General features: G+C 30.4%; 1 protein-coding gene across 2 annotated transcripts; it reads left to right on the plus strand.

Annotated features, from left to right (window-relative positions):
* Nucleotides 1-1,096: 1,096 nt before the first annotated feature.
* On the plus strand, nt 1,097-14,363 carry LOC135960247 (juvenile hormone esterase-like). 2 transcript variants are annotated; one of them, XM_065511490.1, is made up of 6 exons: nt 1,097-1,225; nt 4,923-5,134; nt 5,701-5,841; nt 12,730-13,620; nt 13,682-13,980; nt 14,060-14,363. In XM_065511490.1, exons 2-6 carry the CDS (start codon nt 4,925-4,927, stop codon nt 14,256-14,258), a joined length of 1,740 nt encoding a protein of 579 aa, XP_065367562.1. In that variant the 5' UTR covers nt 1,097-1,225; nt 4,923-4,924; the 3' UTR covers nt 14,259-14,363. The 2 variants fall into 2 exon arrangements, with proteins under 2 accessions (XP_065367562.1, XP_065367563.1); XM_065511491.1 differs by lacking the exon at nt 5,701-5,841.
* The last annotated feature ends 2,446 nt before the right edge of the window (nt 14,364-16,809 follow it).

Genomic DNA, 16,809 nt, shown 5'->3' on the forward strand with positions numbered 1-16,809 from the left:
CATAAAAGTTTCCAAAACTGTTTTCCGTTTTCTGATCGCAGCTTTGGAATTTTAGAACAAAGTTGAAATTTTTATAAAAAAATAGGTCAAATTCTGAAGGGCGTAGGGACGACAACATGTCGAAAAATAGGACATGTTTTTTATACCAACATCTTTTCCGTAAAGATAACTTACAGGAAAACACAAAATTTTTTGATAAAAAAGAGTTAAGTCACCTTTTCGCCCAAAAAAACAGAAAAAAATTTACTATTTTTTTAATGTTTGTATCGAAAATTGTTTTTGGAGCCATAATTGATATTGCTCTGAAATCGTTTGTATAATGATGGTAACTTAGTTGTCTAACTAACAAACAAATTCGAGACCATTCGGTTCAAAAGTACGCCCTATATTTTTAAAAAAGAGACCAAGGTATGGCAAAATTTTAAAATTTAAATTTTTAAATGTCTATAACTCGGAAATTATAAGTGATAAATTGCACACGCAAGCATGTTTTTTCAAGTCCTAGCCAAAAATATAAAAATCAGCCGTTTATTTCCAAAAAATTTTGATTCTGCCCCACTGTGCAATGGGGGGATTGAACAAATTGGAAATAAATCAGTAACTTCGAAACGGATGGTCCAATTTTAATAAAAACTGACTACTATATGGTTGAATTGAAGAAAATTCTAGTGGCCAGAATATCTGTAGAGTACTATAATCAAAATACGAATATACAGTAGCCAGTAGTGTACAAATAACAAACAGTATGATTAGAAGATATCGGGGGTTTAAAGCCAGAACACATATTCCCTAAATTTGTTCATCGGGGATTCACAATGAACTTATTGGAGGCTTACGAGTGAAAGTGAACTAAGTACATTACCCTTTGAAGCCAAACTAATTTGATGATGAATATTTTTAAAAATTTCCAGACTCTTAATTATTTAAAAAAGGTTATTTACAAAAATAAAAGAGTGAAATGAATGTATTAAATTTCTATTAGTTATGGAGTTTTTACATTTAAAGCGTTAAATATTTAGTCAAAATGGAAAAAATTGATTTTATATAAACAATAATATAAATATAACATTTTAAGCGGTGGTATATCAAACTCTTCTATAAAGTGTCGTTAATAAAAAGTAAAGTTAATTAAAAGTGTCTTAAATTGATTAGAAATAAAAAAAATTGGATCAAAAAGGACAATTTATAATAGCTGAACCCTTTTTTTTAAAAGGGAAATAATACGGTACCCGTATTTATGTACTAAACAAATATAAAATAACTAATTATGCACGTTAAAAATGTCTTTGAAAACAGTGGTCTTCGAAATTTCAGAAAATTTTTAAATCCTTGACAAAAATATTAATATTTTACTATATATACCCAATATTAGTTTTACGTGCTTTATAGAAAATTATTAGTATTGATTACATCAACTAGTATCGAAAATATTTATCAATGTGACTTGTGGTGTTTTTTTGGAATTTTGCTGCTCGAATTTGTGTGACATTTGTTATAAAACTGCAACGTTGAAAATTCGAAAACGTATAATGTTAACCTGCAACGTATCAACTCTAAAGTCTAGAGTTTAGAAAGAAACCAATATTTGCAAAATATATTAAATATATCAATATATATAAAACACAAACAATGTTTCTACCTATGTCCGTTATAGACTCTGAAACCATCAAACCGATTAGCTCCAAACCAGTTTCATTGGAAAGAAAATTTTCTAAAATACTACATTAGTAAAGTAAATTTTAGAATTTTTCCACACAAATTTTTTTCCCAAAAATCCCTTCTTAGTGGATCTACACATTGTGTAGGTGGTAAAAAATGAGTAAAACCGGGTAAATCGGCATCTCTATATCTCCCGAACTAATAAAGCTAGCACTAAAACTCCAACTTATTCTAAACTAGTTGATCGCCCCGGCTTCGCCCGGTAGCATTTACTAATGTTAGTTCGCCTGTTCTTATTTATTTGCAAATAAAATATTTAAATTTGTACTGCATACTTTAGGGGCTTTTTTATTACAGTTGACTGGACTCAAAAAAGCCGTAATTTTTTTCTTTACAAACCATCACCTGAAAATTTCGAATCGAATAAAAAAAAAAATCAGCCAAATCGCTCCAGACGTTCTCACGTGATGACATTACATATATGCACCATTTAATTTTTATATATATAAATTTAGGCAAAAAATAATTGGAGAGGTGTGTGATACTTTTTGATTTTTGTACTTTTAAGGGGATATAGTGGGCGAAACCCAAGTTTTAGTACTTTTTTGAGTCCCATATCCAAGAAATTTAATTTAAATGGAATTCTAGTCCTTCTAAAAAAAAAAATTAAAATGGATTTTGTCATTCACCACAAGTGGTGAATGAGGGTATATATAAGTTTGTCATTCCGTGTGTAACATTGAGAAATATTCATCTGAGACCCAACAAAGTATATATTTTCTTGATCCTTATGAAATTCTAAGTCGATTGAGCCATGTCCGTCTGTCTGTCCGTCTGTCCATCTGTCCGTCTGTTTGTCTGTGTAAAACACGCTCACGTCCAAAATACGGAAACAAAATTTATTTTATTGTTGTCCTAAGGAGTTTGGTATTGAAAATCAGCAAAAGCGGTTCAGTAGAACCAGAGCTATGAACCAAAATGTGAGACAACCTAAAAAAAAATTTACAATTTTCACATATTTAAATATATATTGCAGATAATACCATAAAACTTTACACACATTATTTTTATAATAAAAGGACTAACTCTAGTGAAAATTATAAGAATCGGTTCATGATTTCTCATAGCCCCCATACAAATTTCTTCCCGAAATATGGTTCTATGGTCTATAAATGCCTTCAGAATTGCAGTATCCATACAAAATTCAGCAACAATAAGTTTCGTGCTAAAAGAAATCACAACGCTAAATTTTTTGTGGATCGGCCCATATTTGACCATAGCCCCCATATAAAGTTCACTTCCGAACATCACTTAAATTAGCACAAATATCTTATAAATATAGCTATTAAGTTGAAATTCGTCATAAATAATCCCCATAAATACCAAAATCGCTATATATAATTCTATGATGATCGGCCTATAATTGGCCGATCCCATATATATCAACCTAAAAAATATTTATGCAGGTGGAGGGTATATAAGATTCGGCTAAGCCGAATATACCGTTCTAACTTGTTTTTTGGTACAGCCAGCCAGACGGACGGGCGGACATTGCACAGTGGTATGAGAATAAAAAAAGATGGAAATAAATAACATCTAAACGCTTACGTCGATTTTAATGAAATTTCACATGCGCAAAGGGGAAGTGTAGTCGAGTTTAAGTTTTGAATTTGGACCTCATGAGCCCACCAGGAGCGGGACCAGTGGTTCCCAAAGTAGGACACCTCGGGTATGTTCAATTTTAAAAATTATCCTATTTCTTCGTTTGTGTTACGATTTAAAAAAAAATTACACATATAGAATCTCCTCGTCGAGCACTACATAAAACCTCATTTATTTATTTATTTTTACCCATCCTACTCCAGTTTTTTGGTGACCGCGGTTCCAAATATTCCCCGATTTTATCCATTTTTCTTTTATAGGATTAACAATAGATCTATATATTAAATAAAGAAAGATGGCTGAGTCCAAAGTTATATTCATTTGAATTTAAACAAATTAAAAAAGGCGATTTTTCGCAATTTTGAGGTCCAACTTCAAAACTTAAACTCGACTACACTTCCTCTTTGTGCATGTGAAATTTCATTCAAATCGGCGTAAGGGTTTAGAAGTTACAGATTTATTTCCCTCTTTTTTTATTCTCATACCACTGTGCGACGACCATAGTAAGTTGGACCTACAATGGGTCAAAATCGGAAAAGTAATTTTTTAACCTACATTTTTTTTCACTAAATATTAAAATGGTTTATGGTTTTTTAGATATGGCGGTCCTACGGAGGGTCAAAATTTATTTTTAAAATATCAGCTATATTGGCGATAAAACTCTAACAGTTATCTTATCCATATAAAAAGTTACACGCATCCAAAGTTGGAACATGTATAAAGGCCGTGCTGTTCATACGTTTTTGATACAGCAATATATCCGTTATAGTCAAACTTAGGTTGCTATTTAAAATCGAGAAAATCGCCCACAAATGGCTAAGATATAGGCTACACCGAAACTATCTCGATTTTTTCACCAAATTTTAGTTTTCACTAAAATTTTGGTTGTTTCCCACAATAGTTTTCACCAACATTTGTTTGTCACCTAGTAGTTATTACCAAAAATCAAATAGGCAGCTTAAATATGTAACACAAATTCATTCATTTAACCCTTTCGCTACAAGTTTTAACTGGAGGTGTTAATAGATGTTTTAAGTTTATCATATGGTTGGTATTGATATCAATATTGACTGATATTAATATTAAGGTCCTACGTGTCCTGGTTTATCCGTTATAACAAATTAAATTTTTAGTCCTGGAAGCTTAACCTGAAGCCCCCAATGATTTTTTTAAATATTTTTTATTTTTGTATTTCCCTAATATGTTTCTAAGCATTCTAAATCATTTTTGTTACAAAATTATAGTTTTTACAAATTTTATATGCAAAAAATCGAAGGCCCTTTTAAAAAAAAAAAAATGTTGGATTCATAAATCTATTTTCACACATTTTCAAATTGCTATCAATCGAACACGAATAGCGATAATTCAATGAAATAAATTGTAAACATCTCTGAATATATTCCAAAAATAGACTCAAAAACAATTTTTTAAAAATATTCATAAATGTCGAAGTTATGTGCAAAAATCTAAAATGTATCCATATGGATACAATGTAGCGAAAGGGTTATGTCAACCGAATTTCGGCAGCCATGTTTAAGCATATTGAAATCTTCGATTAATACGAATTCGGTTGACACAATGAATCTGTTTTGCCTGCTTAGTAATGATCTACGTAAAATTATTGTCATGTTGCTTAATGTTAAGTGTGATCCTTGATTTGGCATTAAAATGCCTATGTTATGCTGATGATGATCCAAAAGTTTGTACACATGATGCTGGGTGTTATATTGGCACACGTATGGACGGATATCAATCTGGTGAATTTGATGCATTTATGGGAATTCCATATTCATTTCCACCTGCACGATTCGAAGTAAGTAGTAATGACTTTATGACGTACTAATTTTTGTTTATGAATTATCAAAGCCTACACCACTATACATATTTTATTATTATAGCGGAGTCGATTAAGCTATGTCCGTCTGTCTGTCTGTCTGTCTGTTGAAATCAATTTTCTGAAGACCCCAGATATATTCTGGATCAAAATCTTCAATTATTCTGTCAGACATGCTTTCGAGAAGTTTGCTATTTAAAATCAGCAAAATCGGTTCATAAATGGCTGAGATATGAGGAAAAAACCAGGACAACATCCATTTTTGACCTATATCTGGATTACTAAGTCATTAACATAGACATTATGGACATATGCAACGACCTATATAAGACCATAAAATGTTGGACCTACAATGGGTCAAAATCGGAAAAAATATTTTTCAACCCGAATATTTTTTTCACCAAACAAAATTTTTAAATTGAAAAAATTTAAAAAAAAAATTTTGAAGTATAATTTTGTGAAGGGTATATAAGATTCGGCACAGCCGAATATAGCTCTCTTACTTGTTTTTTCTTAAAGAAAATAACCAATGTTTTCTATTTTAGGCACCAAGTCGTTATAAAAGTAATAAAACGCATATAGTCAAGAAATTACAATTTGATTGTATGCAAAAAAACTATTTATTACCCAATAGACCGATAAGTGGCTCAGAGGATTGTTTGTTTTTAAATGTTTATAGACCACTGGTAAGAAGTTTGTATTCATTAATTTTATTGCTGACAAATGTCAATTTAATCATTATGTTTGTTGCTGTTTATCATTGCTATTTTAATTCAAAATATCGTTACCTTTAAAGTAATTTTATTAAAATAACTGTCCACTGTTAGGCCTGAAATATCCGAGATATAAGCGGAACCAGATTTTTAATTTAACTAGAGAATTCGGTTCTACACCATTTTTCATTGAAATTGAGAAAATTCCAAATGAAATTGAGAATTTCAAATTGAAATTGAGAAAATTCCAAATGAAATTGAGAATTTCCATTTCAGATTGAGAAAATTCCAAATGAAATTGAGAATTTCCATTTTAAATTGAGAAAATTCCAATTGAAATTGAGAATTTCCATTTGAAATTGAGAATTTCCATTTGAAATTGAGAAAATTCCAAATGAAATTGAGATATTCAGTTTTAGATTGAGAAAATTCCAAATGAAATTGAGAAATTCAAATCGAAATTTAGAAAATTACAAATGAAATTGTTAGTTAAACAATGAACAAGAAAATCACATGAAAAACACTTTTAAGCAATATGTCCAAAAATAATCGATTTTGAATTTGAAAATTCGGAAAACTGCTTTCAAGAAAAAAAGTTTCTTTGGAAACTTATAAAGATTTTATATTTGTTTGAAAAGTAAGTATCTCAACAAAGATAACTTTAAAATAGAAAACTCCTCCTATATGTTAATAGTGGTTTCCCTAGGCCCTTCCAAACTTAACTTATTTTTTTATCGAAATTTTGAATTTGGGCTAAGTGTTCTAAAATCCCAGAGCAACAGTGTTAGATACTATAATGTATTCCAAAGTAATCATATCTTTTAGCAGCCAAATGTAAACTTTATGAGCAAAATTTTTAAAAAAAATGCGAACTTTTTTCATAGATCGTATATTTGTTTTCACCTTTACATTTGGTATCAAAAAATGCGTTCGCTACATGTTCCCTGTGATGGTCTGGTCAGATTTCAGCAGCTAATAATATATAGCGCCCTTTTGCTCCCACAAAATACAGAGCATTAATTTAGCGCCACACAGTGGTATGAGAAAAAAAAGAGGGAAATAGATCTGTAACTTCTAAACCCTTAGTCCGATACCTTATGTTTTTTTCGTGGCAAATAAATTAGGGAAAACTTAACAACTCGCAGAGAATTTACCTAGCACTGTTATTTACATTCATAAAAATGCTGTTATGTTGGCAACATACTTTTTTATGAATTTCTATGTTATACTATGTTCACTAGGGTGGCCATTAATAAACGAAAGTTGGATTTTGGCCATTCTCACCCTCCAGTTTGGTGAACATTAGCAAAAAATCATCCTGAAAAAATTTTAGGTAAATCGGTTGGGGTTAAGACGTGCCGCAAGCCCTCTGAAGTTTTGAGATGCATTTACAAGGGGAAAAAATGCATTTTTTTCAGTTTTTGTAAAAATTTTGCCATTAAAAAATTACTTTTGTAATTTAATTTAAAAGAATCGAAATGTGTACGTAATTGTCGTTCTAATGAGACATAAAAAACAGAAATCGGTCAAAAAATGTTAAAGTTATTAAAAATTCGCCAGGCCATTAACGTGTCTCAGGCCACTAGAACATGAAATGTAGGAACAAAATTAACATATTTTGAGAAATATTAAAATAAAAGCTCATTTTTACTTAAAATATGTCCATATTTACTTGTATATGAGTTTTTGTCTTCGTAGGATACCGTTAACCTATTCTTAGGTATGAACAAAAAAATTTAATTTTTTTAACGGCAGTTTCAAAACTCCATTTTCAAATTTTTAAAAATTTTGTTAAACAAATTTCAGAATTTTTTGATCATCTCATTGGGATTTATTAAGAGTATAATAGGGAATAAAAATGTGAAAAAATTATGAAAATATCTCTTATAGTTTTTCCGTACCTGCGATTTAAATTTTGAAATTTTCGAGAAAAACCAATTATTTGGCAATTTTTAGGCCAATGAGCTTATTTCCTTACTCTTATGAATTTTAAGTAAAACCTATTCAGAATATTATAGTCCAGATAATTCAAAATATACTCTGAAACTTCTACTAAAATCGGAAGACGTTAACCCTTAAATCGTGAAGGTCAAAGGTAAAATTTTTCAATATTTGGAATTTCTCTTGGAAAGATTTCGAAATGATCGAAATGTTGTATATTTTTGGGCCGATTTTGATGAAATTTAACAAAAATATAACATAAACTCTAGGGTTTATAATAACAGCACAAGAATGGAAATTAACGCTTAATGGCACTTGGGGTTAAAATGACACCAAACTTTTAAAATCATAATTTTTTATGGTTTTAGAAGTTTGGGGTCATTTTAACACCAAGTGCTATATAGGGTTAATTTTAATTTTTCTGCTGCTTTTGTAAATACTAGGCTTTGTGTTATATTTTTGTTAAATTTCATCAAAATCGGCCCAAAAATATACAACATTTCGAACATTTCAAAATCTTTCCAAGAGAAATTCCAAATATTGAAAAATTTGACCTTTGACCTTCACGATTTAAGGGTTAACGTTTTTTGATTTTAGTAAAAGTTTCAGAGTATATTTAGAATTATCTGGACTATAATATTCTAATTAAGTTTTGCTTAAAATTCATAAGAGTAAGAAAATAGAGCTCATTGGCCTAAAAATTGCCAAATAATTGGTTTTTCTCGAAAATTTCAAAATTTAAATCGCAGGTACGGAAAAACTATAAGAGATATTTTCATAATTTTTACACGATTTAATTCCCTATTATACTCTTAATAAATCCCAATGAGATGATCAAAAAATTCTGAAATTTGTTTAACAAAATTTTTAAAAATTTGAAAATGGAGTTTTGAAACTGCCGTTAAAAAAATTAATTTTTTTTGTTCATACCTAAGAATAGGTTAACGGTATCCTACGAAGACAAAAACTCATATACAAGTAAATATGGACATATTTTAAGTAAAAATGAGCTTTTATTTTAATATTTCTCAAAATATGTTAATTTTGTTCCAACATTTCTTGTTCTAGTGGCCTGAGACACGTTAATGGCCTGGCGAATTTTTAATAACTTTAAAATTTTTTAACCGATTTCTGTTTTTTATGTCTCATTAGAATGACAATTACGTACACATTTCGATTCTTTTAAATTGAATTACAAAAGTAATTTTTTAATGGCAAAATTTTTACAAAAACTGAAAAAAATGAATTTTTTCCCCTTGTAAATGCATCTCAAAACTTCAGAGGGCTTGCGGCACGTCTTAACCCCAACCGATTTACCTAAAATTTTTTCAGGATGATTTTTTTACTAATGTTCACCAAACTGGGGGGTGAGAATGGCCAAAATCCAACTTTCGTTTATTAAGGGCCACCCTAATGTTCACATTTGCAGAGTTAATCATCTCAAACGTGATTAAGCTCTAATCACTTCAAAATCGAGATGATTATCCATACATTTAAATGATTTGTTAAACACTTCAAATTGACATGATTAAATCTTAATCACTTCACATTAATCACGTAGAATCAACTGAACATACCTCAAACTGATGATGATGTAGCATCGGCCACCTTTTAGTGTAGTACCGATAAATAAATTTTGACAGAAGTTTTTTTTTTCCTTAAAAAACCTTAAATAATTCATCAATGTTCACAATTTCATAATTAAAAAGTTTAAAATAATCTGCTGATATCTTTAATAAAGTATTTATTTCCCTATTTAATGCCTTAAAGAAATATAAATTTGTTTGTTGTTTTTTTATTTGTCAACTTAATCACTTTACTGTCAGCTTAATCATCTCAAATGTAATGTGAACGGTTTTGATTAACTTAATCAACATTTTGCTTAAACGCGTTTAAAACCCCAAGTGTGAACATAGCATTAGGTAAATTCTCTGCGAGTTGTTAAGTTTTCCCTAATTTATTTGCCACGAAAAAAAACATAAGGTAGACATGTTATATATCAATGGATAGGGGATTTTGTCTATTTTTCAAAAATATATATAACTTTTGACAATTAAAAAATTCATGGAATAGTTTTTTGAAAAACATGACAAAAATTGCTTTTTATTGAGTTTTTCTAAAGATACAAATTTTTCAATTGAAATTAAATTTATATTTTTGAATAGTTTTTAAATAAAATTATACTGTTGTATAGATTTTGCCATTGAAAATAGAAAACTAAAAACAAATTTTGAAATTTGTAATCAGGAATCCAAAAAAGTGTTGAAAAATCCCAAAAATTCACTTTTTTAGTTTTTTGCTATAATATCCATACCATACCGGAAGTGGACCTTATATGGGAGCTATGACCAATTATGGACCGATCACCATAAAATTAGGTCGTGTGATTTATGTCTCTATTAAAGTTAACTATGTTGAATGTTGAATTTTTAAGCGATTTATGCACGTTAAAGTGATTTTCGGAAGCGGGTCTATATGGGAGCTATGACTAATTATGGACCCATCGTAGCAACATTTGGTGACATGAATTTTGTATATATAAAACTTATTTGGAGCGAAATTTGTGTAGATACATAGATAAATTAAACATTTATGACCGATAAAGTCCAATTTCGAGGGGACATTTGTAAATTATCTTTTATAACTTAGGAGATATAAGTTATAAGAGATAATTGATATCTATTTTTGTAGTGCTCGATGAGGAGATTCAATGTGTAAGTTTTTTTAAATTATAACTCAGACGAAAAAATAGTATCGTGTTAAAAATTGAACATACCCGAGGTGTCCTACTTTGGGAAACAATGGCCGCACCCATGTCTCGAACACACTTGTTCTTAGCGCATGTCAAATTTCATTCAAATCGGACTAAGGGTTTAGAAGTTACAGATTTATTTCCCACTTTTTTTTTTTCATACCTGGTTGGCCGGACTTATACTATTTCTTACGCTTCGGGTTATTGTAATGGACCCAATTTTCATCGCAAGTAATGATTCAGTGCAAAAATGATTTTATTTTATAGCGCTCAAGCTTAATTTCGGAGATGCAAAATCATCTATCAATGTTTCTCGACTTCAATTCGAATGGTATCCAGTTTCCCTGCTTTTGTATGAATCCTGCTGCTTGCAAACGTTTTAAAATTGCGGATTGAGTTGCTTCCAATGATTTTGCAAGCTCTTGTTGAGTTTGACAACAATCTTCGTGGATTAGTGTCTCCAATTCATGGTATTCAAACTTTTTTGCAGACCTGGGCGATCTATGTCTTCCGTGTCAAAATCATCACTTCTAAACCGACACTTTTGTTCTTCAACGGCACTTTTTTTTAAATTAAAGAGTAAAGCAAAACTTCTGACATATCTTTTCCTTAACCCTTTGACGACCATGGGGACACCGGTGTCCCAAAACGAAAATATTGAATAACTCAACAACGAAAAAACGAATGGGTGCCATTTTAATTAGTTCGTAAAAATGTGTCTTATTAATGTGTTTAGATTAAAAAAAGTTCGGTTAAAGCGTTTATTTTGTCTTTGAAAATTACAGTTTTATTTTGGTATTGTATTCAAGAATTGTGCAAAAATCTTTTTAAGTCTAAAATTGATTTTTTAAATTTTATATTGCGATATATATTTTGCCTGGTAAGAGCATTTTTGTTACAAAAAGTTATAAAATCATTATTCATGTTGCGTGCATTGATATATAGTCAAAAAAACATGAGTATGAGGAACGAAAATTTGCCACTTTACCACCAAAATTCCAGTAAATCCGTTAAAAAATGTTTTGTTTTAATTTCAAAATATATTTTTTTGGCGCTAACTGATTCACACTAAATAGTCAAAATGATCACTTTTCTCCAAATAGTCTAATGGTCGTGAAAGGGTTAAAGATATTATAGAGCTTCACTTTGGACTTAATTCACTAAAATCTTAATTCGAAATTAAAAAATATTCAGCCATTCGTTACATAAATCCATTGCCAATATCTAATTCTTTTGCTTCAATCAAAAGCTTTATTTAAATAGAATTCATTCAGTATTGCACAGTGGGGCAGAATCAATTTTTTTTGGAAATAAATCTGGCATTTCTAAACGACTGGTCCGATCGGGATAAAATTTGACCTGTTCATAGCCAATGAGTATTCGAGTTTAAGTTATTAAAATGGGTTCTATAAATGCTTCAGGGGCGGCGCTATGGGGGCTCAAAGTAGCGTACCTTCGACATGTAAAATTTTTAAACACGTTTCCCATTCGATTTCAAATATTTTTATATTTTTGGAAAGCGCTCGGCTGGGTGTATGCCGACAGGACCAGCGGTTTATAAATACCTGATTTATTTCCAAAAATTATTGATTCTGCCCCAACAGAATTCATTCAACTTTTAAAGGATTACAGTTTTGTTAATTCAAATCTAATACAAATCGAATTAAAAAACTTTTTTTATTCAGTTTTGTTTTTAATCATTTACAAAATTAATTGAAAACAAGTAGGTTAACTATATTCTTCTTCTATATTCTTTATAGGATCAGAAAATTATATTGTGGAAATTACAAACGGAATGACAAACTTATATATACCCTTCCCACGAAGATGAAGGGTATATAGATTTTTAAGCTACGAGTATTTTGTAATGGATTTAAATTCAAGAAAATTTGAATGATTCAAAAATAATTAATTCTATAAAGAATGAATTCTCTAAGGAATGAATTCAATACAATCGAAGCAATAAGGAATTAAGCCTATGAATTATTTAATGAAATGGTGAAGAGTTCAAATGTATTTTGATTTCGAAAATGGAATTAAGAATAAAATTCTTCGAACCTTTGTTTATATGTAACATGGTAACGATATTTTTTATTAACAATTGCAATCTATGATAAAACATAACATTTAAAGAAATTTTATTTGATTTAAAGGTTTTGTTTATTTAGAATATTGTAGATCCGTTACCCGTTATGGTTTATATATTTGGAGGCGGGTTTTTCGCTGGATCATCTAGTCCGATTTTTGTCGGCCCCGAATATATAATGGATCATGGCAATATCATACTGGTAACGTTTGGCTATCGTTTGGGCGCATTTGGTTTCCTATCAACTGGTGACGATATACTTCCCGGAAATTTGGGCTTAAAAGATCAAAATATGGCCCTAAGGTGGGTGTATTCATACATCGGGTTTTTCGGTGGCGATCGCTATCGTGTTACATTGTTTGGACAAAGTGCGGGAGCAGTATCGGCCCATATGCACATGTTGAGCAAAATATCACAACATTTATTCTATGGCATTATAGCCATAAGTGGAACGGCCAATGTACCATTTAATATCGATGAAACGCCTGAGTATACGTTTAGACAGACAGCCAAATATGCTAATATATCAAATTGGGATACAAAGAGTACTGAAAGATTGGCATACGAACTGCAGAATGTGCACCCATATGTACTGTTAAATGCCGGCGATGGTTTAAAATACTGGGATGTGGATAATATGGTCAACTATAGGCCAGTTATTGAGAAACCGGGTCCTTTTGCATTTTTAGACAAACATCCTGTTAAATCTATGCGTTCTGGTGATTATACGCCAGTGCCCATAATGTTTGGTCGTGTACCAAAGGAAGGCGGTGTTCGGGTGGTAGCCATTATGGAGTCTGATAAATTAAGAAATGAGTTCAATGCACATTTTAATGATTATTTGAGAAGATTTCTGGAATTTCCAAAGAACTTTACCGTTTCACAGCAGATCGAAAAAGTGAATTTGGTAATAAAAGAATATTTTGATGATGTAAGAGAATTAAATAATCAAACGAGGGAGGGATTTATGGATGTAAGTATAAACAAATTATTATTATTTCCCGAGATAAATTATGTAATTTCTACTCTTTCAGATGGTTACAGATCGTGGTTTTTATCATCCCCTTTACCATGCGGTTAAAATGTTTGTCAATCGGATAGATACAACTAAAAACCCTCTTTATATGTATGAATTTAATTATCTCGGAAGCTATACATATGCCCATTTTTATGCCGGTCATGTAACCGATTACGAGTATGGTGTAGTTCACTGTGATGATCTCGTCTATTTGTTTAGGGCGCCTCGTATAATTCCCGATTTTGATAAGGGTTCAGTGGAAGCAGGTGTTATTAAAGAGTATGTAGGTGATTTAGTTCATTTTGCTCAGCTAAGGTAGGTTTATTACTATTATAATTATTATTATTTAGTATTATATTTAATGTTTAAATTGCTCCATCTTATATTATTTTAGGAGACCAAAAGTTCATAAAAAATTCAGGGAGTGCAACAGGGATACATTTTATCCCGGAGAAGGGAAAATATGTGATTATCATGAATTTATTAACGGTATGGATTTTACATCATTAGATATTAAAATTAATGATGCATTTGATACGAGACGTATGAAGTTTTGGGATGATATTTTGGATCCTAAGAAACACATGTATTAATGTTTTTTTTTCACCAAAAATTTATTTATTATATTACGAAGTCTTCAAATAAAAGAAATTTATTAATATTAATTTGCAAAATTTATATTTTATTTTATTAAAAAATAAAAAAAAAGTTGTTCACTTAAAAAATTCAATTTTCTATTAGTTGAATTGTTCAATCTCTTTTGAAATGAAGTTCATTATTATTATTAAGGGTAACAATATTTTATTTTACATTCAGTAAGTTATTTCTCTTCTAGCTGGATTGTAGTACATCCGGAAACAGTTGTGTTTCAAAATATATATCATCTGTGGGAAAATTATCCCTAGACAGGATAAGTACAGGATTGTAGTGCACAGTGAAAAAAAGAACTTTCTTTAAGAATAAGTATAACAAATATGTCCTATTTTTCGAATATGTCGCCCAACGCCCATTGGAATTTTACCTATTTTTTTATCAAAATTACAACTTTGGGCCACACGTTCTAAAATCCCAAAGCTGGGATTAGAAATCGGAAAACAGCATTGGAAACATTGATATGTTTCCTATTTATCACCAAAGTATTTTCCCAGCCCCAAAGAAAATTTGGACCCTATGGGCTAAATTGGAAAAATACCATTTTTGGGATTTTCGCTCCAATTTTTAGGAATTGCGGAATTCCCTTTGACCTTTTGACAAATTTGTTATTAAGAATGACAAGTTAAAAAAATGTTGAAAATTTCATTGAGTTTTGTTAATAAATAAAGAATTTATTACATATTTCATATTTATTGAGATTCTAAAACTACAATTTGTATCAAAATTTTGTCCATATTTATTCCGAACTAATTTTTTTGGTTTAGATAAGTTAATTTTTGGTCTTACAAACAAAATTTCAAATCAATATCTCAAGCACTTTCCAAAAATATAAAAATCTTTGAAATCGGATGGGAAACAAAAACTGGCACGTGTTTAAAAATTTTACATGTCGAAGGTACTCTACTTTGAGACCCCACAGCTCCGCCCAACAATTTTGACGTTTCTCATGATAAAAATTTATCAGGTATAGACAGGGGGTAAATAAAGCTATATTAACCCTCCGTTACTCGCAACGGATCTGGTTGATACAGACAAACATTTTTTATTGTAAATATTTTTTAAACACCCTAAATTTTAAGCTATTTTTTGATAAAATAATATTTTTACAGCAATTTTTGTTTGTATTACTCTTTTAAATACATTGCATTTAATATTGTTTTTATGTTTGTGAAATAAAAAGTGAAGAGATTATTTTTGAAACACCCCTTTTTTTATTGATATCAATTTGATACATTGATATGACTAGTCTCGATTGAAATTGATTGCGACTAACGGAGGGTTAAGTCATATCTGAGATGATTTCGATGCCTTTTGTTGTGGAAGTATAATTAGCTGAGTCAGGCGGATAATGAGCTGATAGATACTGTAGTTGACAATACAATGGAAACTTTTCCAACTATTTAACTAATAGGTATAAATCCAAAAAAATTTTTATGAAATTTTTATTTTTTTAATATTTTATTAGTGGTAAATGAGGGATTTACAATAGATGGCGTATCTTTTAAACGCGCTTCTTGTTTTTAATGACTTATATGTCATTTTGTCATTTATTCTCACATTATAGTGTAAAGAACAAAGTTTTTTTTTTTTGTTCTAAAATGTCAAATTTTGTACCAACAAGCGTCATATACTTCTTTAATTTGAAAAAGTGCGAATGAAGCACACCGATTGCTCACCAAAGCTTATGGTGAATGTGTTCCATCGGTTTAAACCTGCGATAGATGTTTTGTGCGGTTCAGAAGTGGTGATTTATACACGGGAGACAAAGATCGCCCAAGCCAGACAAAAAAGTTTGAAGACCAAGAATTGGAGGCATTACTCCATGAAGATTATAGTAAAACTCAACAACAGCTTGCAACATTATTGCATGCTACTCCAGCAGCAATTTCAAAACTTTTGTGAGCAGCAGGATTCAACAAAAAACAAAGAAATTGGTTACCATATGAGTTAAAGCCGAGAGACCTTGAAAGACGATTTTGCATGTCCGAAATGATGTTTGAACGCTATAAAAGAAAATAATTTTTGTACCGAATCATTACTTGCCGAATTGATACCAGAGCCAAATATCCATGGCGCTAAGATATTGCTCTGTATTTAGGGGAACCTGAAAGGGTCCTATCTGGGAACCTGTACCGAACGCAACTGATTCAACTGATTCGCCCAGAATATGGCCAGACATGAAATCGTAATATTCTATCATGACTACGCTAGGCCACATGTTGTAATACCTGTTGAAAAGTATTTAGAATGAAGTGGTGGGGCAATTTTGCCTCATCCGTGACCCTATTTCCTAAAGGAAATGACCCTACAAAAAGTACTATTAGTAGGAAAAAAGTACTTTTTTTGATTCTTAGACATTTAACTTTATTATTATAAATTATTTAGAACTTTAGACTTTTTTTAAAAGAACTTTCTATTATTTAGTTTCGGATTATTTCAATTTTAAACGTGAAATATTTTGTTAAAGTGGTAAAAATCGATTATATGTAT

The sequence above is a fragment of the Calliphora vicina genome, chromosome 5 (genome assembly GCF_958450345.1).
Source record: "Calliphora vicina chromosome 5, idCalVici1.1, whole genome shotgun sequence".
Lineage (NCBI taxonomy): Eukaryota > Metazoa > Arthropoda > Insecta > Diptera > Calliphoridae > Calliphora > Calliphora vicina.

What these genes read in the sequence shown, in the direction of transcription:
- LOC135960247 (XM_065511490.1), top strand. Translation starts at nt 4,925, where the DNA reads ATGATCTACGTAAAATTATTGTCATGTTGCTTAATGTTAAGTGTGATC. An exon ending in CGAGGGAGGGATTTATGGAT is followed by an intron (nt 13,621 to 13,681) that starts GTAAGTATAAAC and finishes CTACTCTTTCAG; the next exon opens with ATGGTTACAGATCGTGGTTT. An exon ending in GTTCATTTTGCTCAGCTAAG is followed by an intron (nt 13,981 to 14,059) that starts GTAGGTTTATTA and finishes ATATTATTTTAG; the next exon opens with GAGACCAAAAGTTCATAAAA.